Here is a 12063-nt window from a genome sequence, read left to right on the forward strand (position 1 = left end):
GGGGGTGGGGGGTAGGGGGGGGGGGGGGTACAGAGATCCTCCATCTGCCGACATGAAACTTTCTTTTCAGGTCCCGCGCTGCATTACTTTCTGCATGTCCAATAGTAAATCTGCAGGCTTCCTCCCAGCCTACGGCGGCTGAGCTGGGCGGAGGAAGCTGCAGGTGCTTAAAAGAGCCGAAGACAGCCGAAACTGATTCCTCTCCTCAGCCGCTGCAGCTACAGAGCGGCCCAGGAGGAGAGCACACAAAGCAAGCGATCGCAACTCGGAAGCGGCGGTAGTGTTCCATTGCAGGTCCTGCTGGCGGCGCATCCCCTCTATGGCATTCCACTTGCCCCCACGCAATTTTCACTCATGAATTGCGAGGGGAAATTTTGAGGCCTGTACTAAGCTGTTTACTAATTCTAGATGAGCAAAGTTCCAATATGAATAAGAAGGTACGGTGAGGAAAATTATTATTTGATACCCTGCAGATTTTGTAAGTTTGCCCACTGACAAAGAAATTAAAGGTCTATAATTTTTTATCATGGGTGTATTTTAAATGATAGAGACAGACTATCAACCAAAAATCCAGAAAAATAGGGTTTGTACTCACCGTAAAATCCTTTTCTCTCCGTTCATTGAAGGACACAGGGAACAAATCTAGGATCATGTACGGTAGGGTTATATCGCCACCCGCAGGAGAAGGACGCTAGGCACAAAAAACTAAAGACCAATTGCAGCCTGGGGGCGGCCCCTGCCGGTGGCCAAACCCCCCACCTGCTGACAAGTCTCCAGTAAGTAACAAGCAGTTAGGAGTACACACCCACACATAGGGGCGGGACCTGTGTCCTACTATGAACGTAGAGAAAAGGATTTTACGGTGAGTACAAAATCCTATTTTCTCTTCCATTCATTGAAGGACACAGGGAACAGATCTAGGATCATGTACTGTGCAGTACCAAAACAGGGGTGGGCAGAACAAAACAAAAACCCAACGGAAAAAACTATCCCCTCAAATAGCCGTCTGCAACACCTTGCGCCCCAAACCAGCATCCGCAGATGCTAAAACATCCACCTTATAAAACTTGGCAAAGGTGTGAACAGAAGACAAAGTAGCGGCCTTACAAACCTGAGAAACCGAGGCACCATGACGAAAGGCCCAGGATGCTCCAATAGCCCTTGTAGAATGGGCCTTAACAGAAAACGGAAGCTCAAGCCCCCTAATGGCATACGCCTGAGAAATCGTGTTGCAAATCCAACAAGAAATGGTGGCAGACGAAGCAGCCCGACCCTTCCCAGGACCATCCGCAACAATAAACAAAGAATCCGATTCCCGGAAGGAAGCCATAGCCTCCAATTAAACACGGAGAGCGCGAACCACATCCAAACAGTGTAGCGCCCTCTCCTTCCTGTGAACGGGCTTCGGGCACAAGGAAGTCAAGACAATGTCCTGATTTGAGATGGAAAGCCGAAACCACTTTAGGTAAGAAGAACGGCTGAGGACGCAGAACCACCTTGTCCTGATGCAGGACCAGCAACGGTGATGTACAAGAGAGCCGCCAAGTCCGAAACCCTGCGGACGGAGGTGATTGCAACCAAAAAGGCCACCTTTTGAGATGGAGTCAGAAGAAGAATCCCACGCAAAGGTTCGAAAGGAGATTCCTGCAAAACTGAAAGCACCAAGTTCAGATCCCAAGGCGGCAACGGGAATCGAACAGGCGGAGCAATACTCGTAACCCCCTGCACGAAGGTGCAAACCAGGGCGTAGGAAGCGATGGGCTTCTGAAAAAGAATAGTCAAGGCCGAGATCTGGCCTTTTATCGTACTCAAGGCCAAACCTTGATCCACGCCATGCTGAAAAAAGGCAAGAATACTATTCACAGAGAACACACGAGGCGGAAAACCACCCGACTCACACCAGGCAAAATAAGCCCTCCACGTGCGATGGTAAATCCGTCGGGACAGGGCCTTACACGCCCACCGCAACGTGGAAATAACTGCGTCCGAGAGACCACGGTCCCTCAATACATGGCTTTCAACAGCCACACTGTCAAAGCCAGCGACTGTAAAGACGTCAGCCGCCAGGGGACTTCTGCTGCTACCAACCGAACCACATCCGTGTACCATGCCCTTCTTGGCCAATCCGGAGCCACGAGGATGACGGGAATGCCCTCGGCTGCTATACTGCGAAGAAGCCGTGGCAAAAGGTAAATCGGAGGGAACGCGTAAAGTAGACCGTAACAGTCCCATGGAGCCAACAGGGCATCCACCGCGTCCGCCCAAGGATCCCGGGCCCGGGCCATGAACCGATCAACCTGTTGTAGGGAACTAGTCTTAATGTAGAGGTAAACTCGCAGTCTCTTCAACAAAATTGCCAGCTTTAATTCCAGACAGCAATCAATTGACAAAAAAAAAAAAGGTTACAGGCATCCAGGCCAAAAATTAAATTGGCATAAACAAACAAAAGTCCGCTCCACTGAGCCTTACTGGGTATTAGCGATAGTCCTCTGAGCTGGGTCCGTTTCCTCTATGGGAACAGTCCATCCACAGAAACCTGTCCTGCTGCCAAGCTTGGCTCCATACACAAAGCTTGCAGCATTCAGTACACTGTCTCTCCTTGCACTGAGACACACACTTCCCCCCAGCTAGGTGCAGCTGCACACTAATGAAGTCCTGTGCAGTCTTCACTAAACTACGGTCCATGGAACTAGGAGTATGTCCCACCCAGAGCTCTATCAGACTTATAGTAACACCAGCCCCAGGATTTGTTTTACCAATACAAGGTAACGATGTGGGCATTACCTTAGATGATGAATCTAAGGATCCGTGGAGAAATGTATCTACCATCTATCACTATCGCGTAGGTATCGTGTTGCAGACGCCCCCCGACTGCAGTCGCGGCGTTGCCAACCTGTAAGGAGTGCTGTGACTGGCCGGCCGAGACCCCTAGTCATATGCACTCCCCTAGGATGAACCCACAGGCAACTCCGTCGAAACATAGCCGTCGCAGCCGACCCACCGTGGCAGAGTCTGCATGCGTTCGCCGGTCGTCCAGGGAAGACTACAGGGATCCATGACATGCAGTATGTCGCCCTGTCAACACTTGCTAGAAGATCCAGCCGGTAAAAAAGGAACAAGTCAGGTAAGAATACCCGAAAATTCTTAGCTCCTTACTCCTGATGCTAGGCAAAAAACTGGAGACTTGTCAGCAGGTGGGGGGTTGGGCCACCCCTGGGCAGTAATTGGTAATTTTGTGCCTAGAGTCCTTCTCCTGCTGGTGGTGATATAGCCCTACAGTACATGATCCTAGATCTGTTCCCTGTGTCCTTCAATGAACGAAGAGAAAAACATATATGATACAAAAGTTATAAACTGAGTTGCAGTAGTGAGTAATTTGATCCCCAAGCAAAACATGACTTAGCACTTGGTGGAGAAACCCTTGTTGGCAAGCACAGAGGTAAGACGTTTCTTGTAGTTGGTTACCTTTGCACACATCTCAGGAGGGATTTTGGTCCACTCTTCTTTACAGATCTTCTCTAAAACCTTAAGGTTTCTTGGCTGTCACTTGGCAACTTTCAGCTCCCTCCATAAATTTTCTGTAGGATTAAGGCCACTCCATGACCTTAATGTGCGTCTTCTTGAGCCACTGCTTTGCTGCCTTGACGGTATGTTTTGGGTCATTGTCATGCTGACAAACCCATCTTCAGTGTTCTGGCTAAGGGAAGGAGGTTCTCATCCAAGATTTTACAATACATGGCCCCCGTCCATTGGCCCCTCAATGCGGCAAAGTCGACCTGTACCTTTTAGCAGAGAAACAGCCCCAAAGCATAATGTTTCCACCTCCGTGCTTGACTGTCGGGATGGTGTTCTTAGGGTCATAGTCAGCATTTTTCTTCCTCCAAACACAGCAAGTCAAGTTAATGCCAAGCAGCTCAATTTTGGTCTCATCTGACTGCAGCACTTTCTCCCAATCCTTCTCGGAATCATTTAGATGTTCATTGGCAAACTGTAGACGGGCCTGTACATGTGCCGTCTTGAGTAGGGGGACCTTGCGGGCACTTCAGGATCTCAAACCATGGCGGTGTATTGTGTTACCAATGGTTTGTTTGGTGACTGTGGTCCCAACTGCCTTGAGATCATTCACAAGCTCATCCCATGTAGTTCTGGGCTGATCCCTCACTTTTCTCATGATCATCCTTGCCCCATGAGGCAAAATCTTGCATGGCGCTCCAGAACAAGGGCGATTGATGGTTATTTTGTATTCCTTCCATTTGCAAAAAATCACTCCAACAATTGTTTCCTTCTCACCTAGCTTCTTGCTGATAGTATTGTAGCCCATTCCAGCCTTGTGCAGGTCTACAATCTTGTCCGAAACGTTCTTTGACAGCTCTTTGGTCTTGCCCAGGGTGGTGATGTTTGAATGGAAGAAAGAGATTCTGTGGACAGGTGTCTTTTATATAGATAACAAGTTGGCGTTAGGAGCACCTTCCTAAATTGACAGGACTAATCTGTGTACCACATAGCCAGTCTGTGGGAGCCAGAATTATTGTTGGTTAGTAGGGGATCCAATACTTATTTTACTCACTGAACTGCAACTCAATTTATAACATTTGGGAGTGGGGAATAGGGGAGTGGCATTAATGTGGCAGATGAGGTTTAATGTCAGGGTACAGGTACTCCTAGATTGAGATCCTAATAGGTTGGACTTGATGGACTAATGTCTTTATTCAACCTAAAATACTATGTAACTATATTTGTATCATGTGTTTTTTCTGGATTTTTGGTTGATATTTTGTCTCTATCATTTAAAATACACCTATGATAAAATTTTTTTTAGACCTTTCATTTCTTTGTAAGTGGGCAAACTTACAAAATCTGCAGGGGATTAATTTCCTCACTGTACATATACTGATCTACACATAAGCATAAAAAGCATGGTTACCTATATGTATGTGCACATATGTTCAGTACAATCCTATTACTATAACTATTGATATGTGTATAATGGAACAAAAGATCTTTACCGTTAATTAACATAGTATTGGAATAACTGTGCAAATATATGTGTATCAGAAAAACATTAACACATCAATCCGAATATATAAAATATGATAAAAAGGGGTACATATAACTACTCGTAGTAATGGGTGACATCCATCTGAGGACACTGTGGTGTCACTGAATGACAACAAAGGTGTGAGGCCATGGCCGACTCCGCAAATTTGTTTTGATTCGGCTGGAATGTGAAGGTGCCGGACAAATATAAACAGTTGGGGCGGAGCTAACGGTAATGTCACCGCTAAGCTCCGCTCAATGGTTTATGTTTTGCTGGCATCTGTCAGAATGTAATTTTGCATCGGGAAATTGCTCGATTGCCCTGATCACTATATTTTTGTACATGAATACATGTAGACTTTTCTACATGAATAAGTGTGGATTGTTGTACATACAAAAATAAAAAATAAAACACCTACCCCGAAAATAAGACCTAGTGTGTTTTTTTTTCCGGGGAAACACGGTATCCGTGTGCCTGTGCCATCACATAGGGGGAAGTTAGCCTCCTATGTGATAGCAATAACATTAAGTGTAAAAAAATTATAATTAAAAGGTCACAAAAAAATGTAACCCCCGCCAAGTCCCCCACCCCCACGTTTATGCACATATAAACGTAAATACGCACCAGGTGCGAGAAAATTACAATTGCGCTACACATGTTACATACCCCATGCGAACATTGGGAGTGAGAGCAATAATTTTAGTGCCCTCAATCACTGATGACACTAAAAACTGATGAGCGGTAAAAGCTTTTAAGGCGTCGCCTAAGGCCAATTTTGGGTATTGTGGTTTCGCGGGTGCGCACTATTATAAGGCTTCACGTTTGGTGTCCATTTACCAAACGTGACCCCGTATTTTATATTTTACCAAAAAATTGGGTAATAATAAAATGTTTTATAATTTAATATAGGGGAAACTGTTTTTTTTCTTTTTGGTAATTTTTCCTTACTATAGTAACAAATTAAAACCCCAGTGGCGATTAAATACCACCAAAAGAAAGCTCCATCTGTCCCAAAAAAATTGTATAAAATTAATTTCAGTACAGCGTTGCATGACTGAATGACTGAATAAATGGCAGTCAAATTACCATAGCGCTGAATACTGAAAAATGGCCTGGTCAGAAAGGGGGTTTAACACCCCGGTCAGCAAGTGGTTAAAAGGAATTTTTACAAAAGTCTGGTCTTTTTATTAACATTTTTACTTTAAACCTTTAGTGAATGAGTAGGGGTAAAAGTACCCCATACTTATTCACAAGGGGGGGGGGGGCAGTATCTGGGTGCCCCCTTTATTTAAGGTACCCTGATGCAAATAAGCCCCCCTGTCCGTAGACCCCACAACCAAAGCCCCAGGGCTTGTGGGGAAGAGGCTCTTGTCCCTATCGGCACTTGCTCATTCCACCCCCTTTCCTGCCCTGCCAGGCCTGTGCTTGGATAAGGGGTCTGGTTGGGTGATTTTAGGGGGACCCCACGTGGGTGGGGAACAGCGATGTTTCTCCCATGTGAAGACTCCAAGCAGCCTTGATGCGTCTTCTCTGTCCCTACTCTGCTAAAATACATAAGCAGCAAATATTTCCTTTCCTTCCCTTCCAAGCCCCCTCACCTGCTTTCATCCCTGCAGGGAGGAGGCACATGGTTCCCTGATGATCTAGCGGGGATCATTAGTAAGGTCTGCACTAGACCTTACTAGTGATCCATCATTCGGCAGGAGCTCAGATCTGACAGAGCTCCAGCCGAAGCTGACAGGAGCTGCTCTGCGGTCTACCATGTAGCTGCTCCTGCAAGCCGTGTGCCCGACTTGTCAGCTAGCAAGAGACCGCTGCGGTACAGTGAAGCTGTACGGCAGCGGCCGGTTTAAAGGGGAATCAGCGGGGAATCAGGGGAAAAAGGCAATTGCCCCCCCTTACCCCCCTGTAGAGACGCCTATGCTGGGGAGCTTGCTGTGATGTACACTTGATTTTGCATCAATAAACGCACGATTTATCGCTAGTATCCTGTGGAGTGCGGTCATTTTCTTGCATTGTGTTAGGATGTGAGCTAATTCACGTGTTACTGCAGTGTGAACCCAGCCTAAGCCCTAGACCAGTGGTGGCGAACCTTGGCACTCCAGCTGTTTTGGAACTACAAGTCTCATGAGGCATTGCAAGGCTCTAACAGCCACAGACATAACTCCCAGAGCCAGATGCATGTTGGGATTTGTAGTTTTGGCACATCTGGAGTGCCAAGGTTCGTCACCACTGCCCTAGACCAATAAAATTTGTACATGCACAGTTCCCTGCTATAAATTCCTCCTCAGAACTTCTCAGCAACAACAGTCTATGGCCAATTAACACCCAGACATAGACTATTTGTACTTAGAACATTAGGATTCTTCTAAACCATTTACTCAAAAAATAATTTAAATCTCTACACCCCCTTAAAATCTGGGGGCACACTAGATCTAGGACAATGTGTTTCATCTAAGTGAGCAACATGGAATAAAGATGTAAAGCTGTATGAAAGCAGGACAGCTTTACATGTTTAAAGGAGAACTATGGGGTCCCATATTTTCTTTATTATTGCATTCCTTGGGCTAAATAAGTAAATTGTGTAATTTACTCCTATTAGCCAAAATGCACCCTAAGCCTGTAAACCTTTCTTTAAGATGGTGGGCGGGGCTAAGCAATGAGGAGAGATCCCGACAATGCTGCCGGGATCCTCCCCACTGATCTTCGTCACTTTGACTGACATTGATTCTTGAGAGCTGCTCTCTGCACACAGCTCTCTCCTTACCTGCACGTCCCCGTCCTCTGTGCCAGCCTTCCAGACACGCTGCTGTGTAGCCCTTGATCCCCTCCCTCCTCCTCTACATCTGCCCCGCCTACTTCATGTGTAGTGTGCAGTGCATTGATCCCCTCCCTCCCCAGTGACATCATTCACCATATATGGACTTGCCCATTTGTAGTAAATGCTGAAGAGAGAGCCCTCTTTCTTTCCCCTCTCTCATCAGCGATCCCCAGTGATTTTAGCATGTCAGTGTCACACAGGGCAGGGAGAGAGAAAGAGAGGAAGGAGTCCTCTCTCTCTCCATCATTTACTACAAATGGGCAAGTCCATATATGGTGAATGATGTCACTGGAGATCCCTGCTGATCGGATGCTTGCCAGTCTGCAGGGATCCCCAGTAACATCATTCACCATATATGGACTTGCCCATATGTGATAAATGATGGAGAGAGAAAGAGAGGGCACCTTCACCTCTCTCGCTCTCTCTCTCTCCCTCTCTCTCTCTCCCTGCCCTGTGTGACGACAGATGTAGAGGAGGAGGGAGGGGATCAAGGGCTACACAGCAGCGTGTCTGGAATGGGCAAGTCCATATATGGTGAATGATGTCACTGGGGAGGGAGGGGATCAATGCACTGCACACTACACGTGAAGTAGGCGGGGCAGATGTAGAGGAGGAGGGAGTGAGGGGAGCAGCGTGTCTGGAAGGCTGGCACAGAGGACGGGGACGTGCAGGTAAGGAGAGAGCTGTGTGCAGAGAGCTGCTGCGCATGTCCATATATTCGTGGACGAGCAACAGCTCTCAAGAATCACTGTCAGTCACAGTGAGGAAGATCAGTGGGGAGGATCCCGGCAGCATTGTCGGGATCTCTCCTCATTGCAATGCTTAGCCCCGTCCAACATCTTAAAGAAGGGTTTACAGGCTTAGGGTGCATTTTGGCTAATAGGAGTAAATTACACAATTTACTTAATTTAGCCTAAGGAATGCAATAATAAAGAAAAGATAGAACCCCATAGTTCTCCTTTAACTAGTACGAGAATGTGCAAAAGTTACTTCTTTCCTCAAGATAAGAAGTCTCTGTTGGCAAAAGTCTTCTGCTTCCTCCTTTAAAAGAAAATGTCCTATTATCCTTCCCGGGCCTCAGGTTCTAAGCCACACAGTTTTGTTGCAATGCTATGTCCTCCAAGCATGCTAAGTCCATTAACAAAGCATCTTCAAAATAAAGGGGCACTCCCACTATGATATCTGGGTTCACAGTATTGTAAGCAAAAGCTGGAGTTTTTGTTTTTGTCCCCTGCCTCCTCCCCGACTCCCGTTATCCTATCCTGTTATCCTATCTGCCCAAATCTTCTCAATGACGAATAGATCTCTTCACGACCCTAGGTCAGCTCCTCTTTCAGAGGGTTATAGTTCCCGTTCCTAACGCAGAAAACTTCCAGGGGTTCTATTTCAACCTGTTCAATGTCCCCAATGAAAATGTTGTGTACTCAGAAAGTTGAATGCTACAGAAAACCATAAAAAAAAAAGTAATGCTTCATATTACTTACTCTTAAAATGTCATCCATTAGTGAGCCTCTTCCAGGACCAAATTCCACTAAATTAAGAGATTTTGATTTGCCTCCGGATATCCATTCATTAATACACCATATCCCAATCAGCTGAAATCATGAACATGTAAACAAATATCAGTCTATCTAAATACACATGCAAAGATGAATGGCTTAATATAGATCTCTGTGAGGGATTCTTAGGCTGGCCACACACATCTAGATTTCTCTAAAATCAATTGTGGATAAAGACATGGTCACTGTTGAGCTGACAATTTTCCAACTTTTGTTGAGCTGGGTGGTGCCGACAGAGTAACCCACAGCTCGAATTTCAAGCAGTGTATGGCCAACTTAGGGGAAGAAAAGGAAAACAACGATTGCTTCTATCTGCCGCAATGCTATATATTTATGGACTAAGTATCTTTGCCTCTAGACTGTTCTGCTTGTGTTAAAAGAGAACTATAGCCAAACCTTTTCTGGCTGTAGTTCTCTTTAGAGTCACGAGAGGACATTTACGGATGTCCTCATGTGACCCAAAACTCAGTATATAGCGGGCTATTGCGCCCTATATGCTGACAGCAAAGAGCTGCACTGCAGCCAGAATAGATAATGAAAATATGGTCAGGATCCACCGCGCCGCCTGATTAAAAGCAAGAGGCAGAGCCAGGTGTGCCTGCCCCCTCCGTCAGTCCCTCCAATCAGCGCTGGAGGAACGGAGAGGGGAGGGAGGAATCCCTGCAGGGATCGGTGACTCTCAGCCACCGCTCGCTACAGGGAGAAGATCAGAAACTGAGAGATCAGCGATTTGTGATCGTTCAGTCCTCGATCAATAGAGCCGACGTGTGACAGCTGAGGGTCACACGTTGGCTCTAAATATTGGGATGAGTGTATTTTGCTCTCCACATAAATTCTCCTTTAAAGTGTTGAAAACTGTTTTAGGGGATATACAATGTAATATTTGTTCACACTGGTTTAATTGTAAAGGCTCAAGCTGGCCATAAATGGGCAAATATTCATTGAAGAACAGAAGGTGGAGGGAACCTGTGCCTAAAACCAACGGAAACCTCTGTATTCCACCTTGCAATCCTACTGACCAAATCCATGTGTTTAACTGAATTCTTCTCTGTTCTTCATAAGAAAAAAGGAGCAAGCAGTTACAAGTAATCAGATGGTCAGAAAAGCTCATTGCCCACTTGGGTAACTATATAAATGGCCCATTTCATATCCAAGCATTGCATCAGGCATGCAAATCTGAAGAAGGATCAAAGGTGTTTACAGCCACCTTTAGGAAATGACACAATAGCTGGGCTGTATTTTTCTGCATGCAACTGTATGCCCTGTTCACACCATAGACGTGTGGTGCTGTGCAGAAAAACATACCTCAACAGAGATCGCATGAACAAATCCTAACAGAAAAAGTTAAACTATCACATTACAGAGGCAACTATTGCAAAATAGTATTTTTTACCCACACATTAACCACTTCAAGACCAGGTGTTTAGACCCCCTTCCTGGCCAGGCCATTTTTCAGTGTTCAGCGCTGCAGTACTTTGACTGACGTTTATTCCGTCATGCAACGCTGTACTGAAATTATTATTATACAGGATTTATATAGCGCCAATAGTTTGCACAGCGCTTTACAATATAAGGAAGACATTACAGTCACAACACAATTTAAGACAAGATGGTAAGGAGGGCCCTGCCCGAAATGAATTTTATACCATTTTTTGGGGACACATAGAGCTTTATTTTGGTGGTATTTAATCAACACTGGGGTTTTAATTTTTTATTATAATTAGGAAAAATTACAGAAAATTTTGAAAAAAATAAGTTTTTTTTTTAACATTATGTTAGGAAACATTTATTATTACCCAGTTTTTTGGTAAAATATAAAAGATCGGCTCATGTCGGGTAAATAGACACCAAACATGTCAAGCTTTAAAATTGCGTGCACCCGCGAAATCGCAGAAAACTACCATACCCAAAATTGGCCATAGGCGACACTTTAAAAGCTTTCACCGCTCATCAGTTTAGGTTATCAGTGATTGATGGCCCTAGACTTATTGCTCTCACTCGGACGTTCGTGGCGATATGTAACATGTGCGGCGTAATGGGCGCAATCGTCTTTTTTGCACGTATGCGCCCCCGACGCATGTTTGCATTCGTGTATGTATGGGTGGGGACTTTAAAAAAAAATTTGTTTTTTTCTTTTTTATGTGTAACTTTAAACATTTTTTTGGGGGGAACTTACATTTTTTTCCCCACTAAACTTTATTGCTATCACATACGGGGGCTAATAAACCCCCGGCATCGCTGCCTGTTTTTAAAAAACGTCCATTTCCCGCTCGCGCACGCCGAGTGGGCGTATCTGAGCGGACGTCTAAAGACGCCCGCTCAGATCTAGAGAGCTCCGGGCCGGCCGTTTTTCTACTACGGCCGACCCGGAGGCAGTTAAGCATCCCTATACACACCTATTAAATATTAACTGTGAAATATTGAATTTTTTAATATTTCGGATTATAACATACACGTACAAGGGCTAAGGGCTTTTTCACATCCTTTTTTTCTGTTGCGGTGCATTAATGTATGCACCCTAACCTGAGTTTCGTTGCATGTTCATTTAAATGGGCTACCAATGCACCATTACATACCTAAAAACAGAGCTGCACTGTTTTTCCTGATGCACAAAATTGCAGGTGTGTTTCTTTGGTGCACTGTGG

General features: G+C 45.4%; 1 protein-coding gene across 1 annotated transcript in view; it reads right to left on the reverse strand.

The window, feature by feature from the left end:
• NDUFAF7 (NADH:ubiquinone oxidoreductase complex assembly factor 7) overlaps positions 1-12063 on the reverse strand; it is a 102364-nt gene that overhangs the window by 83519 nt on the left and 6782 nt on the right. Inside the window, exon 4 of the mRNA XM_018572823.1 lies at positions 9344-9454. Coding sequence (XP_018428325.1) covers positions 9344-9454 — 111 coding nt within the window. The remainder of the gene's footprint in view (positions 1-9343; positions 9455-12063) is intronic.

Source organism: Nanorana parkeri, unplaced genomic scaffold (genome assembly GCF_000935625.1).
Source record: "Nanorana parkeri isolate BGI_ZX_2015 unplaced genomic scaffold, ASM93562v1 scaffold2142, whole genome shotgun sequence".
Taxonomy (NCBI): domain Eukaryota; kingdom Metazoa; phylum Chordata; class Amphibia; order Anura; family Dicroglossidae; genus Nanorana; species Nanorana parkeri.